Source organism: Ranitomeya imitator, chromosome 3 (assembly GCF_032444005.1).
Source record: "Ranitomeya imitator isolate aRanImi1 chromosome 3, aRanImi1.pri, whole genome shotgun sequence".
Classification (NCBI taxonomy): domain Eukaryota; kingdom Metazoa; phylum Chordata; class Amphibia; order Anura; family Dendrobatidae; genus Ranitomeya; species Ranitomeya imitator.
In genome coordinates this window covers 692,944,495-692,961,814 of record NC_091284.1, presented here as the reverse complement: position 1 = coordinate 692,961,814, position 17,320 = coordinate 692,944,495, and the positions used below count along the sequence as shown (strand labels likewise).

General features: G+C 47.6%; 1 protein-coding gene across 1 annotated transcript in view; it reads right to left on the bottom strand.

The window, feature by feature from the left end:
- The window catches only part of SHMT2 (serine hydroxymethyltransferase 2), a 140,253-nt gene extending 139,448 nt beyond the window's left edge, over positions 1-805 (bottom strand). The window contains exon 1 of the mRNA XM_069758545.1: positions 499-805. Within this exon, the coding sequence (XP_069614646.1) occupies positions 499-531 (33 nt within the window). The 5' untranslated portion in view covers positions 532-805. The remainder of the gene's footprint in view (positions 1-498) is intronic.
- Between the last annotated feature and the right edge of the window lie 16,515 nt (positions 806-17,320).

The window sequence follows — 17,320 nt, the reverse complement described above, 5'->3', positions numbered from 1 at the left end:
AATTAAAAAATGAACATATGAATAGAGATTTTACTACAGAAATGAGTAGTAAGAGCCTAATAAGCGTCATCTACAGTCAGTGTTTGTGATCGCGGACAGACCCCGGTAGCGCTGAGCCGTCCCCTGCAGAACACAGCGCAGAGTGGGAGTGAAAAGGAAAACTCCAGCGAGTCACAGCAGCCAATCAGATTCCGACACCCAGTATTAAAGGTCCTTATGACTGTGACACAATGCACACATTGCAAAAAGAAAAAGTTGTGCACCTGCGGCAAGTAGGTCCCCATGGAACAACAATGCATTTCTATGGCGCCCACATAGCCTGCAGCGGTGTACACAGCACACATCTCACCAGCTCTTACATACAGAACTGCAAAGAAGTCAAATCTGCAGCACAAGTCACAGAAGCGATCATAGATCACCGCTTCCTGCACAGAGGGCGCCCACCACAGGCATCTATGTGCCAGCTGTCCTGACCCCGGACCCTGCAGTGCCACTCACCTGGGCCAGACGCCGTAACGAGAACGGTAACATGATGCACGGCTGCACAGGAACCGGACCGGGCCTCCCGCACGGCACAGATCTGTAGCTGCAGCACAGGGAGCACAGGGAGCACACGTGTGACAGCGCCTGCGCACTACAAACCTGCCACGCTAGTACGCCGCACAAGTGCGCATGCGCCGCCCGCAGTGCATTCTAGGTGACGGTGAAAGTTGGAGGCGGCAGCTCGGATTAGTTTATGCTTCAGTTCCCAACTTCCCACAGGTTGCTCTGAACGCTGCCCTCATCATGGTTCCCAGCACAAGCAGATGATAAGAGTAGTAGTCTCCTCCCACTGTCTCCACCTGTAAAAATGAGCATAAAATACAAAATAAATACCCTGACCTCTGCTGCGTGTCCTGTCATTGGACCTCTGCTGCTGCTGCTGCGTGTCCTGTCATTGGACCTCTGCTGCTGCTGCGTGTCCTGTCATTTCTGAGGTAACGGGCCGCTCGCTGCAGGCGTCATTCTCCCTGAGCTGAGCCTGAGCTGTGGAGCATTACAGGGGGACGATTAGAACAGGGGAGTACATGGATTATAAAAGAACACAAGTCAGCAATACAGACTAGGAGTGAGAGCCTGGTCCCAGGAACTACAATCTTGAGAACCTGGCAATGCTAAAAAGCCTTCACTAGACGCCCGTACAGCCATAGGCCGGCTTCACACTTGCGAGTTTTACGGACGTAAGCGCAAAAACTACGTCCGTAAAACTCGCAAAAAATACGGCACAATTATTCTCTATGCCTCTGCTCCTATCTGCCGTATTTTACTGATCAGTAGAGTTGAGCGACCTTGACCTTTTTAGAGTCGAGCCGGGTTTCGCGAAACCCAACTATCTCAAAAGTCGGGTCGAGTGAAATCGGCCGATTATGACGTAAAGTCGGGATCGACCGAAACACGAAACCCAATGCAAGTCAATGGGGGAGCATAGTCGGCAGTGAGTGGGGGCCAGGAAAACACCTAGAGTGCCCATTTTAATGTCAAAACCATCCATTCTTCTTAATGAAGCTTGTCAAGCGTAATTTACCTTATAATAATTGGAAGGCATTTGAAATTGGGGGTCATTTGGCTAAAGTTGTGGTGGGTAGGGCTGGTTCAAGTAATTAGTGGGCCCAGGAAATCTGGACCACGTCACGGCAGTGGAGCAGGGAGAGGTAAGTATTTCAACTTTGCAAGTGCTGTGATCCTGAGCAAGCAGGGGGGGCCCACTCGTTGGCATTGGCACTGGCACAGGGCCCCTCAAAGTACAGCGGTGTGTTTGCACGGCGGGGGCGCCTCCCACCGGCAGCAACACTTTTGCGTACTATGAGAGGCCCTGTGCCAGTGACGTCGCCAACTAGTATTCCTCCCCCCACCTGATGAAGGAACCTGCACGTTCATCTGCACCTTCCTCTTTGTCCCCGTGTAAGGTGGTATGGTATGCGGGAAGAGCAACCTGACTTTCAGCAGGGTCACAATGTTGTTGTGTAGCGTGCACGGGGAATGTTGCGTTATGGGTCAATGTACCAGCAGACTCATCTATCACTGGCTGGGCAATGGGCAGGATGAGGAGGAAACACAGATATAGGCCCAAATAATAAAGTGGGCTAAATGCAGTTCAAAATTGGTAACACAGGAATAACCAGGGGGCATTGCAGTGGAGGACAACTGGAATGAGAGGCTGACACAGAGAGTAGGCCCAAATCAGTAAGTAGTCGAAATGCAGTTCAAAATTGGCAACCGTAGTAAACAGGCGGCACAGCTTTGTTCAGTGGAGGAGAACAGCAAGGAGTGGCAGACACCGATAGTAGGCCCCAACCCAACTAGTAGGCCAAATGCAGTCTAACATTAACAACTACTTAACGAGCGCCTGAAAACGGAATTTCAGGACAGGAAACCAGGAGAACAGCAAGGAGTGGCAGACACTGTTAGTAGGCCCCAAACCAACTAGTACGCCAAATGCAGTTGTTCCATTTAACCACAATTTAACGAGAGCCTGAAGATAGAAGCTCAGGAAAGGCAACCTGGAGAACACCTTGGAGTGGAACACACCATCACTCTCCACCCCATACCCATTTTGTAGGCCTAATGCTGTGTAGTTTTCTACAACTACTAAACGAGAGTCGGAAGACCGAAGCAATGGCAAGGCAACCTGGGGAACACCTTGGAGTGTAACACACCATCTCTCTCCACCCGATACCCATTTTGTAGGCCTAATGCTGTGTAGTTTTCTACAACTACTAAACGAGAGTCGGAAGATCGAAGCAATGGCGAGGAAACCTGGAGAACACCTTGGAGTGTAACACACCATCTCTCTCCACCCCATACCCATTTTGTAGGCCTAATGCTGTGTAGTTTTCTACAACTACTAAACGAGAGTCGGAAGACCGAAGCAATGGCAAGGCAACCTGGGGAACACCTTGGAGTGTAACACACCATCTCTCTCCACCCAATACCCATTTTGTAGGCCTAATGCAGTGTAGTTTTCTACAACTACTAAACGAGAGTCAGAAGACCGAAGCAATGGCAAGGCAACCTGGGGAACACCTTGGAGTGTAACACACCATCTCTCTCCACCCGATACCCATTTTGTAGGCCTAATGCAGTGTAGTTTTCTACAACTACTAAACGAGAGTCGGAAGACCGAAGCAATGGCAAGGCAACCTGGGGAACACCTTGGAGTGTAACACACCATCTCTCTCCACCTCATACCCATTTTGTAGGCCTAATGCAGCCTACTTTCCGACAACTACTAAACGAGAGCATGAAGATCGAAGCTCAGGAAAGGCAACCTGGAGAACACCTTGGAGTGGAACACACCATCTCTCTCCACCCCATACCCATTTTGTAGGCCTAATGCTGTGTAGTTTTCTACAACTACTAAACGAGAGTCAGAAGACCGAAGCAATGGCAAGGCAACCTGGGGAACACCTTGGAGTGTAACACACCATCTCTCTCCACCCGATACCCATTTTGTAGGCCTAATGCAGCCTACTTTCCGACAACTACTAAACGAGAGCATGAAGATCGAAGCTCAGGAAAGGCAACCTGGAGAACACCTTGGAGTGGAACACACCATCTCTCTCCACCCCATACCCATTTTGTAGGCCTAATGCAGTGTAGTTTTCTACAACTACTAAACGAGAGTCGGAAGACCGAAGCAATGGCAAGGCAACCTGGGGAACACCTTGGAGTGGAACACACCATCTCTCTCCACCCCATACCCATTTTGTAGGCCTAATGCAGTGTAGTTTTCTACAACTACTAAACGAGAGTCGGAAGACCGAAGCAATGGCAAGGCAACCTGGGGAACACCTTGGAGTGTAACACACCATCTCTCTCCACCCCATACCCATTTTGTAGGCCTAATGCAGCCTACTTTCCGACAACTACTAAACGAGAGCATGAAGATCGAAGCTCAGGAAAGGCAACCTGGGGAACACCTTGGAGTGTAACACACCCTCTCTCTACACCACGGAAGGGCTGATTCTTAGGAAGGAAGGCTGTCGGAAAGAAGCAGGGCGCGTCCGAGGGTGATTATATTCTTATTAGGTATATACTCACCCTCGGACGCGCCCTGCTTCTTTATTTGTAATGAATGTTTATTTGCAATGTGGTTTTGACTTACTCTATTTTTTTGGTAAATAATGATTTTATTATTTTCATTGTTTTGCATCTTCTTGGCAATAATATAAAGAAGACGCGACAGGACAACACTCGGTGGATGCCATATCTGTGTTTTAAATTGAAAAAAACTTTCAGTTAACTACTTGCAGGAGAAAGTTATTGTAGCTGGTGGCCATTTTTAGTACTGTACCAGATTTTTGTTGTATGTGTTTGTTTTTAATGTTAAAATGTCTGCATTTGATATCTCTCCAGTATTTTCTTTTTTATAAGCAAAATACTTATTTTTATATTTTCTGATGTTGGTTCAAGGGGTACACGGGCAGCAGTAGACAGGTCAGTGGAGGCCTAGTGGAAGGAGGGACCGCAGACAGGCTTCGAAGCCCTAACATAATAAATTGGCCTGGCTGTAGGCAATTTACAATTGGTTCCAGGGGAACACGGGCGGCAGTAGACAGGTCAGTGGAGGCCTAGTGGAAGGAGGGACCGCAGACAGGCTTCGAAGCCCTAACATAATAAATTGGGCTGGCTGTAGGCAATGTAAAATTGGTTCCAGGGGAACCCGGGCAGCAGTAGACATGTCAGTGGAGGCCTAGTGGAAGGAGGGACCGCAGACAGGCTTCGAAGCCCTAACATAATAAATTGGGCTGGCTGTAGGCAATTTAAAATTGGTTCCAGGGGAACCCGGGCAGCAGTAGACAGGTCAGTGGAGGCCTAGTGGAAGGAGGGACCGCAGACAGGCTTCGAAGCCCTAACATAATAAATTGGCCTGGCTGTAGGCAATTTACAATTGGTTCCAGGGGAACACGGGCGGCAGTAGACAGGTCAGTGGAGGCCTAGTGGAAGGAGTGACCGCAGACAGGCTTCGAAGCCCTAACATAATAAATTGGGCTGGCTGTAGGCAATTTAAAATTGGTTCCAGGGGAACCCGGGCAGCAGTAGACAGGTCAGTGGAGGCCTAGTGGAAGGAGGGACCGCAGACAGGCTTCGAAGCCCTAACATAATAAATTGGCCTGGCTGTGGGCAATTTACAATTGGTTCCAGGGGAACCCGGGCGGCAGTAGACAGGTCAGTGGAGGCCTAGTGGAAGGAGGGACCGCAGACAGGCTTCGAAGCCCTAACATAATAAATTGGCCTGGCTGTAGGCAATTTACAATTGGTTCCAGGGGAACACGGGCGGCAGTAGACAGGTCAGTGGAGGCCTAGTGGAAGGAGGGACCGCAGACAGGCTTCGAAGCCCTAACATAATAAATTGGCCTGGCTGTAGGCAATTTACAATTGGTTCCAGGGGAACACGGGCGGCAGTAGACAGGTCAGTGGAGGCCTAGTGGAAGGAGGGACCGCAGACAGGCTTCGAAGCCCTAACATAATAAATTGGGCTGGCTGTAGGCAATGTAAAATTGGTTCCAGGGGAACCCGGGCAGCAGTAGACAGGTCAGTGGAGGCCTAGTGGAAGGAGGGACCGCAGACAGGCTTCGAAGCCCTAACATAATAAATTGGGCTGGCTGTAGGCAATTTAAAATTGGTTCCAGGGGAACACGGGCAGCAGTAGACAGGTCAGTGGAGGCCTAGTGGAAGGAGGAACCGCAGACAGGCTTCGAAGCCCTAACATAATAAATTGGGCTGGCTGTGGGCAATTTAAAATTGGTTCCAGGGGAACACGGGCAGCAGTAGACAGGTCAGTGGAGGCCTAGTGGAAGGAGGGACCACAGACAGGCTTCGAAGCCCTAACGTAATAAATTGGGCTGGCTGTAGGCAATGTAAAATTGGTTCCAGGGGAACCCGGGCAGCAGTAGACAGGTCAGTGGAGGCCTAGTGGAAGGAGGGACCGCAGACAGGCTTCGAAGCCCTAACATAATAAATTGGGCTGGCTGTAGGCAATTTAAAATTGGTTCCAGGGGAACCCGGGCAGCAGTAGACAGGTCAGTGGAGGCCTAGTGGAAGGAGGGACCGCAGACAGGCTTCGAAGCCCTAACATAATAAATTGGGCTGGCTGTAGGCAATTTAAAATTGGTTCCAGGGGAACCCGGGCAGCAGTAGACAGGTCAGTGGAGGCCTAGTGGAAGGAGTGACCGCAGACAGGCTTCGAAGGCCTAACATAAGAAAAATGTCAATACAATGGTATTGACAGTGCCAGGCATTGAAGGATGTCAGCGCATAGACTAAACATTGGTGGAGCTGTGAGAGAAAATTTTGCAAGTGGTAGAGCACTGTTTGACCTGGCGGGGGGGACTGTCTTGTGGCCGGCGGTACAGGCCCAGGGCCCCTCATATTACAACGGTGTGTCTGACGTTGGGTGCGCACCACCACCGCCAGACACTTTATTGTACTATGAGGGACCTAGTGGCAGTGCCGTCGACCAAAAGCGGGCACACCCACCTCTTCAGACAAACAGTACTCTCACGGGTGCTGGCGCCAAGTGGCGATACCACGGCCCCGTGTGGGGACTTTGGCCATTTAGGGAGGTGTTAACATGTCGGATGCTGGACAATCAGGTGCTGCAAATTACGAGATTGGAAAAGTCGTTCAGAATAGTCCACAGGCAAGACCTTTACATAGGAAAGCTAGGTGTCAGCCGGGCAAGGTGGGGCAAAAGATGTCGAAATCCAGTTGTGGTTCATTTTAATGAAGGTTAGATCATCTACATTTTGGGTAGCCAGACGAGTCCTTTTTTCTGTTAGTATTGAACCTGCAGCACTGAATACTCTTTCTGATAGGACACTAGCTGCCGGGCAAGCAAGCTCCTGCAATGCATATTCTGCCAATTCTGGCCAGGTGTCTAATTTTGATGCCCAGTAATCAAATGGGAATGACGGTTGAGGGAGAACGTCGATAAGGGATGAAAAATAGTTAGTAACCATACTGGACAAATGTTGTCTCCTGTCACTTTGAATTGATGCTGCAGTACCTGTCCTGTCTGCGGTCATAGCAAAATCACTCCACAACCTGGTCAGAAAACCCCTCTGGCCAACGACACTTCTGATTTCTGCCCCTCTAACACCTTTGGTCTGCTGGCCCCTGCAGCTCGTGTTAGAACGATCACGGGCGCTGTGTGCAGGGAATGCCAGAAGCAAACGGTCAACAAGAGTTGATTGTTTGGTTGCTAATATTAGTTCCAAGTTCTCATGTGGCATTATATTTTGCAATTTGCCTTTATAGCGAGGATCAAGGAGGCAGGCCAACCAGTAATCGTCATCATTCATCATTTTTGTTATGCGTGTGTCCCTTTTGAGGATACGTAAGGCATAATCCGCCATGTGGGCCAAAGTTCCAGTTCTCAAATCTGTGGTTGTGCTTGGTTGAGGGGCAGTTTCAGGCAAATCCACGTCACTTGTGTCCCTCCAAAAACCAGAACCCGGCCTTGCCGCGCCAACAATTTCCACTGGCCCCGGAAAAGCTTCCTCATTAAAAATATAATCATCCCCATCATCCTCCTCGTCCTCCTCCTCCTCTTCGCCCGCTACCTCGTCCTGTACACTGCCCTGGCCAGACAATGGCTGACTGTCATCAAGGCTTTCCTCTTCCTCAGCTGCAGACGCCTGATCCTTTATGTGCGTCAAACTTTGCATAAGCAGACGCATTAGGGGGATGCTCATGCTTATTATGGCGTTGTCTGCACTAACCAGCCGTGTGCATTCCTCAAAACACTGAAGGACTTGACACATGTCTTGAATCTTCGACCACTGCACACCTGACAACTCCATGTCTGCCATCCTACTGCCTGCCCGTGTATGTGTATCCTCCCACAAAAACATAACAGCCCGCCTCTGTTCGCACAGTCTCTGAAGCATGTGCATTGTTGAGTTCCACCTTGTTGCAACGTCTATGATTAGGCGATGCTGGGGAAGGTTCAAAGAACGCTGATAGGTCTGCATACGGCTGGAGTGTACGGGCGAACGGCGGATATGTGAGCAAAGTCCACGCACTTTGAGGAGCAGGTCGGATAACCCCGGATAACTTTTCAGGAAGCACTGCACCACCAGGTTTAAGGTGTGAGCCAGGCAAGGAATGTGTTTCAGTTGGGAAATGGAGATGGCAGCCATGAAATTCCTTCCGTTATCACTCACTACCTTGCCTGCCTCAAGATCTACAGTGCCCAGCCACGACTGCGTTTCTTTCTGCAAGAACTCGGACAGAACTTCAGCGGTGTGTCTGTTGTCGCCCAAACACTTCATAGCCAATACAGCCTGCTGACGTTTGCCAGTAGCTGCCCCATAATGGGAGACCTGGTGTGCAACAGTGGCAGCTGTGGATGGAGTGGTTGTGCGACTGCGGTCTGTGGACGAGGTCTCGCTTCTGCAGGAGGACGAGGAGGAGGAGGAGGGGGTGCGAATGGCTACAGCCAACTGTTTCCTAGACCGTGGGCTAGGCAGAACTGTCCCAAACTTGCTGTCCCCTGTGGACCCTGCATCCACCACATTTACCCAGTGTGCCGTGATGGACACGTAACGTCCCTGGCCATGCCTACTGGTCCATGCATCTGTTGTCAGGTGCACCTTTGTGCTCACAGATTGCCTGAGTGCATGGACGATGCGCTCTTTAACATGCTGGTGGAGGGCTGGGATGGCTTTTCTGGAAAAAAAGTGTCGACTGGGTAGCTCGTAGCGTGGTACAGCGTAGTCCATCAGGGCTTTGAAAGCTTCGCTTTCAACTAACCGGTAGGGCATCATCTCTAACGAGATTAGTCTAGCTATGTGGGCGTTCAAACCCTGTGTACGCGGATGCGAGGCTAAGTACTTCCTTTTTCTAACCATAGTCTCATGTAGGGTGAGCTGGACTGGAGAGCTGGAGATCGTGGAACTAGCGGGGGTGCCGGTGGACATGGCAGACTGAGAGACGGTGGGAGATGGTATTGTTGCCGCCGGTGCCCTAGATGCAGTGTTTCCTACTACGAAACTGGTGATTCCCTGACCCTGGCTTCTTTGGCCTGGCAAAGAAACCTGCACAGATACTGCAGGTGGTGCAGAAAATGGTGGCCCTACACTGCCGGAAGGGATGTTGCGTTGATGACTAGCTTCATTGGCCGAGGGTGCTACAACCTTAAGGGACGTTTGGTAGTTAGTCCAAGCTTGCAAATGCATGGTGGTTAAATGTCTATGCATGCAACTTGTATTGAGACTTTTCAGATTCTGCCCTCTGCTTAAGGTAGTTGAACATTTTTGACAGATGACTTTGCGCTGATCAATTGGATGTTGTTTAAAAAAATGCCAGACTGCACTCTTTCTAGCATCGGATACCTTTTCAGGCATTGCAGACTGAGCTTTAACCGGATGGCCACGCTGTCCTCCAACAGGTTTTGACTTTGCCACGCGTTTTGGGCAAGATACGGGCCCGGCAGATGGAACCTGTTGCGATGTTGATGCCTGCTGCGGCCCCTCCTCCTCCGCTTCAGAACTGCTGCCGCCTGCACCCTGTTCCCCCAATGGCTGCCAATCGGGGTCAAGAACTGGGTCATCTATTACCTCTTCTTGTAGCTCGTGTGCAACTTCGTCTGTGTCACCTTGTCGGTCGGTGGTATAGCGTTCGTTATGGGGCAACATAGTCTCATCAGGGTCTGATTCTTGATCAGCACCCTGCGAGGGCAATGTTGTGGTCTGAGTCAAAGGACCAGCATAGTAGTCTGGCTGTGGCTGTGCATCAGTGCAGTCCATGTCAGATTCAACTTGTAATGGGCATGGACTGTTAACTGCTTCACTTTCTAAGCCAGGGACGGTATGTGTAAAGAGCTCCATGGAGTAACCCGTTGTGTCGCCTGCTGCATTCTTCTCTGTTGTTGTTTTTGCTGAAGAGGACAAGGAAGCGACTTGTCCCTAACCGTGAACATCCACTAACGACGCGCTGCTTTTACTTTTACCAGTTTCACGAGAGGAGGCAAAAGAGCTAGAGGCTGAGTCAGCAAGATAAGCCAAAACTTGCTCTTGCTGCTCCGGCTTTAAATGCGGTTTTCCTACTCCCAGAAAAGGGAGCGTTCGAGGCCTTGTGTAGCCAGACGACGAACCTGGCTCCACAGCTCCAGACTTAGGTGCAATATTTTTTTTCCCACGACCACCTGATGCTCCACCACTACCACTACCCTCATTACCAGCTGACAATGAACGCCCCCGGCCACGACCTCTTCCACCAGACTTCCTCATTGTTTTAAAAACATTACCAAACGAACGGTATTTGTTGCTGTCACACAACTTACACGGTGAGCTATAACTTCAGTATGATTTAGCTACCCCTTTACAGGTGGGTGAGACCACAACGAAAATCAGGCACAATGTTACACACTCTGTTGTTGGTGGCAACAAATGAGAGAGATGCCACACACGCAGGACTGTCACTGAAGCGCAAATGTAAATATTAATCTCCCACTGATTTGTGTTTTTTTTTTTAAAAAAGAGACTTTAGAAAAAAAAAAAAATGATTTTTTAAGGAAGAATTTATAAACCAAATAAAATGAAATGATTTTTTCAGGGAGAATTTAGAAAACAAATAAAACATAAAATAGCCTTTCTAGGGCCCAGTGAGTGAGAGAGGACGCACACAGGAGTCAGGAGTGGCACACAAGCCCAGAGGCCAATATTTATCTCCCACTGATTGATTTAGTGATTTTTTTCAGGTAGATTTTGGAACCCAAATCAAGCAAAAAAATTAATAGACTTTCTATGGCCCACAATTGGAGAGAGAGAGATGGCACACCCAGGAGTCAAGACTGGCACACAAGCAGAAAGGGCAATATTAATCTCCCACTGATTTGTTTTTGTTTGTTTTTTTCAGGGAGACTTTAGAAAAAAAAAATACAAAAAAAATGATTTTTTTTCAGGAATAATTTAGAAACCAAATAAAATAAAATGATTTTTTCAGGGAGAATTTAGAAAACAAATAAAACAAAAAATAGGCTTTCTAGGGCCCACTGAGTGAGAGAGGACGCACACAGGAGTCAGGAGTGGCACACAAGCCCAGAGGCCAATATTTATCTCCCACTGATTGATTTAGTGATTTTTTCAGGTAGATTTTGGAACCCAAATCAAGCAAAAAATTTAATAGGCTTTCTATGGCCCACAATTGGAGAGAGAGAGATGGCACACCCAGGAGTCAAGACTGGCACACAAGCAGAAAGGGCAATATTAATCTCCCACTGATTTGATTTTTTTTTTTTTTTTCAGGGAGACTTTAGAAAAAAAAAAAAAAAATGATTTTTTCAGGAATAATTTAGAAACCAAATAAAATAAAATGATTTTTTTCTGGGAGAATTTAGAATACAAATAAAACAAAAAATAGGCTTTCTAGGGCCCACTGAGTGAGAGAGGACGCACACAGGAGTCAGGAGTGGCACACAAGCCCAGAGGCCAATATTTATCTCCCACTGATTGATTTATTGATTTTTTCAGGTAGAATTTAGAACCCAAATCAACCAAAAAAATAAATAGGCTTTCTATGGCCCACTATTTGTGAGAGAGATGGCACGCTCAGGACTGGCACACAAGCCCAGAGGCCAATATTAATCTCCCACTTTTTTTTTTTTTTTCCAGGGAAAATTTATAAACCCAATAAAAAAAATAATAAATAGGCTTTCTATGGCCCACTATCTGAGAGAGAGAGATGGCACGCTTAGGACTGGCACACAAGCCCAAAGGCCAATATTAATCTCCCACTGATTGATTTATTGATTTTTTCAGGTAGAATTTAGAACCCAAATCAACCAAAAAAATAAATAGGCTTTCTATGGCCCACTATTTGTGAGAGAGATGGCACGCTCAGGACTGGCACACAAGCCCAGAGGCCAATATTAATCTCCCACTTTTTTTTTTTTTTTCCAGGGAAAATTTATAAACCCAATAAAAAAAATAATAAATAGGCTTTCTATGGCCCACTATCTGAGAGAGAGAGATGGCACGCTTAGGACTGGCACACAAGCCCAAAGGCCAATATTAATCTCCCACTGATTGATTTATTGATTTTTTCAGGTAGATTTTGGAACCCAAATCAAGCAAAAAAATAAATAGGCTTTCTATGGCCCACTGAGAGATGGCACACACAGGAGTAAGGAGTGGCACACAAGCCCTGAGGCCAATATTTTTCTCCCACTGATTGATTTAGTGATTTTTTTTCAGGTAGATTTTGGAACCCAAATCAAGCAAAAAAATTAATAGGCTTTCTATGGCCCACTGAGTGAGAGATGACACAGACAGGGATGGCACTCTAGCAGAAATGCCAATCTTAATCTCCCACAAAAAAAAAAAAAAAAAAAGGAACTGTCCTTCAATTACTATCTCCCTGCAGTAATCTCAGCCAGGTATGGCAGGCAGCAATAAGGAGTGGACTGATGCACAAATTAAATAAAAAGTGTGGACAAACAAACAAGATAGCTGTGCAGAAAGGAAGGAACAAGAGGATTTGTGCTTTGAAAAAAGCAGTTGGTTTGCACAGCGGCGTACACATAGCAATGCAGCTATCAGGGAGCCTTCTAGGGCAGCCCAATGAGCTACAGTGCTGAGGGGGAAAAAAAAAAAAAATGTAGCTTCCACTGTCCCTGCACACCGAAGGTGGTGTTGGGCAGTGGAAATCGCTACAGCACAAGCGGTTTGGTGGTTAATGGACCCTGCCTAACGCTATCCCTGCTTCTGACGAAGCGGCAGCAACCTCTCCCTAGGCTCAGATCAGCAGCAGTATCATGGCGGTCGGCGGGAACGCCCCTTTATAGCCCCTGTGACGCCGCGGACAGCAAGCCAATCACTGCAATGCCCTTCTCTAAGATGGTGGGGACCAGGACCTATGTCATCACGCTGCCCACACTCTGCGTTTACCTTCATTGGCTGAGAAATGGCGCTTTTCGCGTCATTGAAACGCGACTTTGGCGCGAAAGTCGTGTACCGCATGGCTGACCCCGCACAGGGGTCGGATCGGGTTTCATGAAACCCGACTTTGTCAAAAGTCGGCGACTTTTGAAAATGTTCGACCCGTTTCGCTCAACCCTACTGATCAGTATTATACGGCTTTCTACGGCCGTACAAAATCGCAGCATGCTGCGTTTGTCACCGTACTGCGCAAGAAATACGCCAATGAAAGTCTATGGAAGCGTGAAAAATACGGATTACACACGGACAAGCAGTGTGACTTGCGAGAAATACGCAGCGCTGTTAGAGAGAAAAGCCGGTAATTCAGTGCGGTGTACAGTAAAATCACACTGACAGCTTACAGTAGAATAGGTAGAATAAATGTGTACACATAGAATAGGTATATATATATATATATGTCAGTAGACACATATATGTATATATATTAATATTTATTCCAGCGCTATACAGCTTGAAAGCCGGTAATTCAATTACCGGCTTTTTCTTTCTCCTTCCTAAAACCCGACATGATTTGAGACATGGTTTACATACAGTAAACCATGTCTTCTCTCCATTTTTTTTGCAGATTCCACACTACTAATGTCAGTAGAGTGTATCTGCAAAATTTGGCCGTTCTAGCTCTTAAAATAAAGGGTTAAATGGCGGAAAAAATTGGCGTGGGCTCCCGCGCAATTTTCTCCGCCAGAGTAGTAAAGCCAGTGACTGAGGGCAGATATTAATAGCCTGGAGAGGGTCCATGGTTATTGGCCCCCCCCGGCTAAAAATATCTGCCCCCAGCCACCCCAGAAAAGGCACATCTGGAAGATGCGCCTATTCTGGCACTTGGCCACTCTCTTCCCATTCCCGTGTAGCGGTGGGATATGGGGTAATGAAGGGTTAATGCCACCTTGCTATTGTAAGGTGACATTAAGCCTAATTAATAATGGAGAGGCGTCAATTATGACACCTATCCATTATTAATCCAATTGTAGTAAAGGGTAAAATAAAACACAAACACATTATTTAAAATTATTTTAATGAAATAAAAACAATGGTTGTTGGAGTATTTTATTCTACGCCCAATCCAGTCACTGAAGACCCTCGTTCTGTGAAAGAAAAAACATAATAAACCAACAATATACTTACCCTTCGCAGATCTGTAACGTCCAACGATGTAAATCCTTCTGAAGGGGTTAAAACATTTTGCAGCAAGGAGCTTTGCTAATGCAGGCTGCTCCTCGCTGCAAAACCCCGGGGAATGAGTCTAAATATAGATCAATGATCTATATTTAGCTTCATTTGCGGTGAGGCGCCCCCTGCTGGATGTTCATAGATCGTGGGAACTTACCTAGAAAGCTCCCAGGCTTTCTAGGAAAGTTCCCACGATCTAGGAACAGCCAGCAGAGGGCGCCTCACCGCAAATGAAGCTAAATATAGATCATTGATCTATATTTAGACTCATTCCCCGGGGTTTTGCAGCGAGGAGCAGCCTGCATTAGGAAAGCTCCTTGCTGCAAAATGTTTTAACCCCTTCAGAAGGATTTACATCGTTGGACGTTACAGATCTGCGGAGGGTAAGTATATTGTTGGTTTATTATGTTTTTTCTTTCACAGAACGAGGGTCTTCAGTGACTGGATTGGGCGTAGAATAAAATACTCCAACAACCATTGTTTTTATTTCATTAAAATAATTTTAAATAATGTGTTTGTGTTTTATTTTACCCTTTACTACAATTGGATTAATAATGGATAGTAGAGTTGAGCGACCTTGACCTTTTTAGAGTCGAGCCGGGTTTTGCGAAACCCGACTATGTCCAAAGTCGGGTCGAGTGAAATCGGCCGATTATGACGTAAAGTCGGGATCGACCGAAACACGAAACCCAATGCAAGTCAATGGGGCAGCATAGTCGGCAGTGAGTGGGGGCCAGGAAAACACCTAGAGTGGCCATTTTAATGTCAAAACCATCCATTCTTCTTAATGAAGCTTGTCAAGCGTAATTTACCTTATAATAATTGGAAGGCATTTGAAATTGGGGGTCATTTGGCTAAAGTTGTGGGGGGTAGGGCTGGTTCAAGTAATTAGTGGGCCCAGGAAATCTGGACCACGTCACGGCAGTGGAGCAGGGAGAGGTAAGTATTTCAACTTTGCAAGTGCTGTGAACCTGAGCAAGCAGGGGGGGCCCACTCGTTGGCATTGGCACTGGCACAGGGCCCCTCAAAGTACAGCGGTGTGTTTGCACGGCGGGGGCGCCTCCCACCGGCAGCAACACTTTTGCGTACTATGAGAGGCCCTGTGCCAGTGACGTCGCCAACTAGTATTCCTCCCCCCACCTGATGAAGGAACCTGCACTTTCATCTGCACCTTCCTCTTTGTCCCCGTGTAAGGTGGTATGGTATGCGGGAAGAGCAACCTGACTTTCAGCAGGGTCACAATGTTGTTGTGTAGCGTGCACGGGGAATGTTGCGTTATGGGTCAATGTACCAGCAGACTCATCTATCACTGGCTGGGCAATGGGCACGATGAAGTGGAAACACAGATATAGGCCCAAAGAAGAAAGTGGGCTAAATGCAGTTCAAAATTGGTAACACAGGAATAACCAGGGGGCATTGCAGTGGAGGACAACTGGAATGAGAGGCTGACACAGAGAGTAGGGCCAAATCAGTAAGTAGTCGAAATGCAGTTCAAAATTGGCAACCGTAGTAAACAGGCGGCACAGCTTTGTTCAGTGGAGGAGAACAGCAAGGAGTGGCAGACACCGATAGTAGGCCCCAAACCAACTAGTACGCCAAATGCAGTTGTTCCATTTAACCACAATTTAATGAGAGCCTGAAGATAGAAGCTCAGGAAAGGCAACCTGGGGAACACCTTGGAGTGTAACACACCATCTCTCTCCACCCCATACCCATTTTGTATGGCCTAATGCAGTGTACTTTTCTACAACTACTAAACGAGAGTCGGAAGACCGAAGCAATGGCAAGGAAACCTGGGGAACACCTTAGAGTGTAACACACCCTCTCTCTACACCCCATACCCAATTTGAAGGCCTAATGCAGTGTAGTTTCCAAGAACTACTAAACGAGAGCCGGAAGATCGAAGCTCAGGAAAGGCAACCTGGGGAACACCTTGGAGTGTAACACACCCTCTCGCTACACCCCATACCCAATTTGAAGGCCTAATGCAGCGTAGTTTCCAACAACTACTAAACGAGAGCCGGAAGATCGAAGCTCAGGAAAGGCAACCTGGGGAACACCTTGGAGTGTAACAAACCCTCTCTCTACACCCCATACCCAATTTGTAGGCCTAATGCAGCGTAGTTTCCGACAACTACTAAACGAGAGCATGAAGATCGAAGCTCAGGAAAGGCAACCTGGGGAACACCTTGGAGTGTAACACACCCTCTCTCTACACCCCATACCCAATTTGTAGGCCTAATGCAGCGTAGTTTCCGACAACTACTAAACGAGAGCCGGAATATCGAAGCTCAGGAAAGGCAACCTGGGGAACACCTTGGAGTGTAACACACCCTCTCTCTACGCCCCATACCCAATTTGTAGGCCTAATGCAGCGTAGTTTCCGACAACTACTAAACGAGAGCCGGAATATCGAAGCTCAGGAAAGGCAACCTGGGGAACACCTTGGAGTGTAACACACCCTCTCTCTACACCCCATACCTAATTTGAAGGCCTAATGCAGTGTAGTTTCCAAGAACTACTAAACGAGAGCCGGAAGATCGAAGCTCAGGAAAGGCAACCTGGGGAACACCTTGGAGTGTAACACACCCTCTCGCTACACCCCATACCCAATTTGAAGGCCTAATGCAGCGTAGTTTCCAACAACTACTAAACGAGAGCCGGAAGATCGAAGCTCAGGAAAGGCAACCTGGGGAACACCTTGGAGTGGAACACACCATCTCTCTACACCCCATACCCAATTTGAAGGCCTAATGCAGAGTAGTTTCCAAGAACTACTAAACGAGAGCCGGAAGATCGAAGCTCAGGAAAGGCAACCTGGGGAACACCTTGGAGTGTAACACAACGTCTCTCTACACGACGGAAGGGCTGATTCTTAGGAAGGAAGGCTGTTGGAAATAAGCATTGCGCGTCCGAGGGTGATTATATTCTTATTAGGTATATACTCACCCTCGGACGCGCCCTGCTTCTTTATTTGGAATGAATGTTTATTTGCAATGTGGTGTTGACTTTCTCTATTATTTTGGTAATTAATGATTTTATTATTTTCATTATTTTGCATCTTCTCGGCAATAATATAAAGAAGACGCGACAGGACAACACTCGGTGGATGCCATATGTGTGTTTTCAATTTAAAAAAACTTTCAGTTAACTACTTGCAGGAGAAA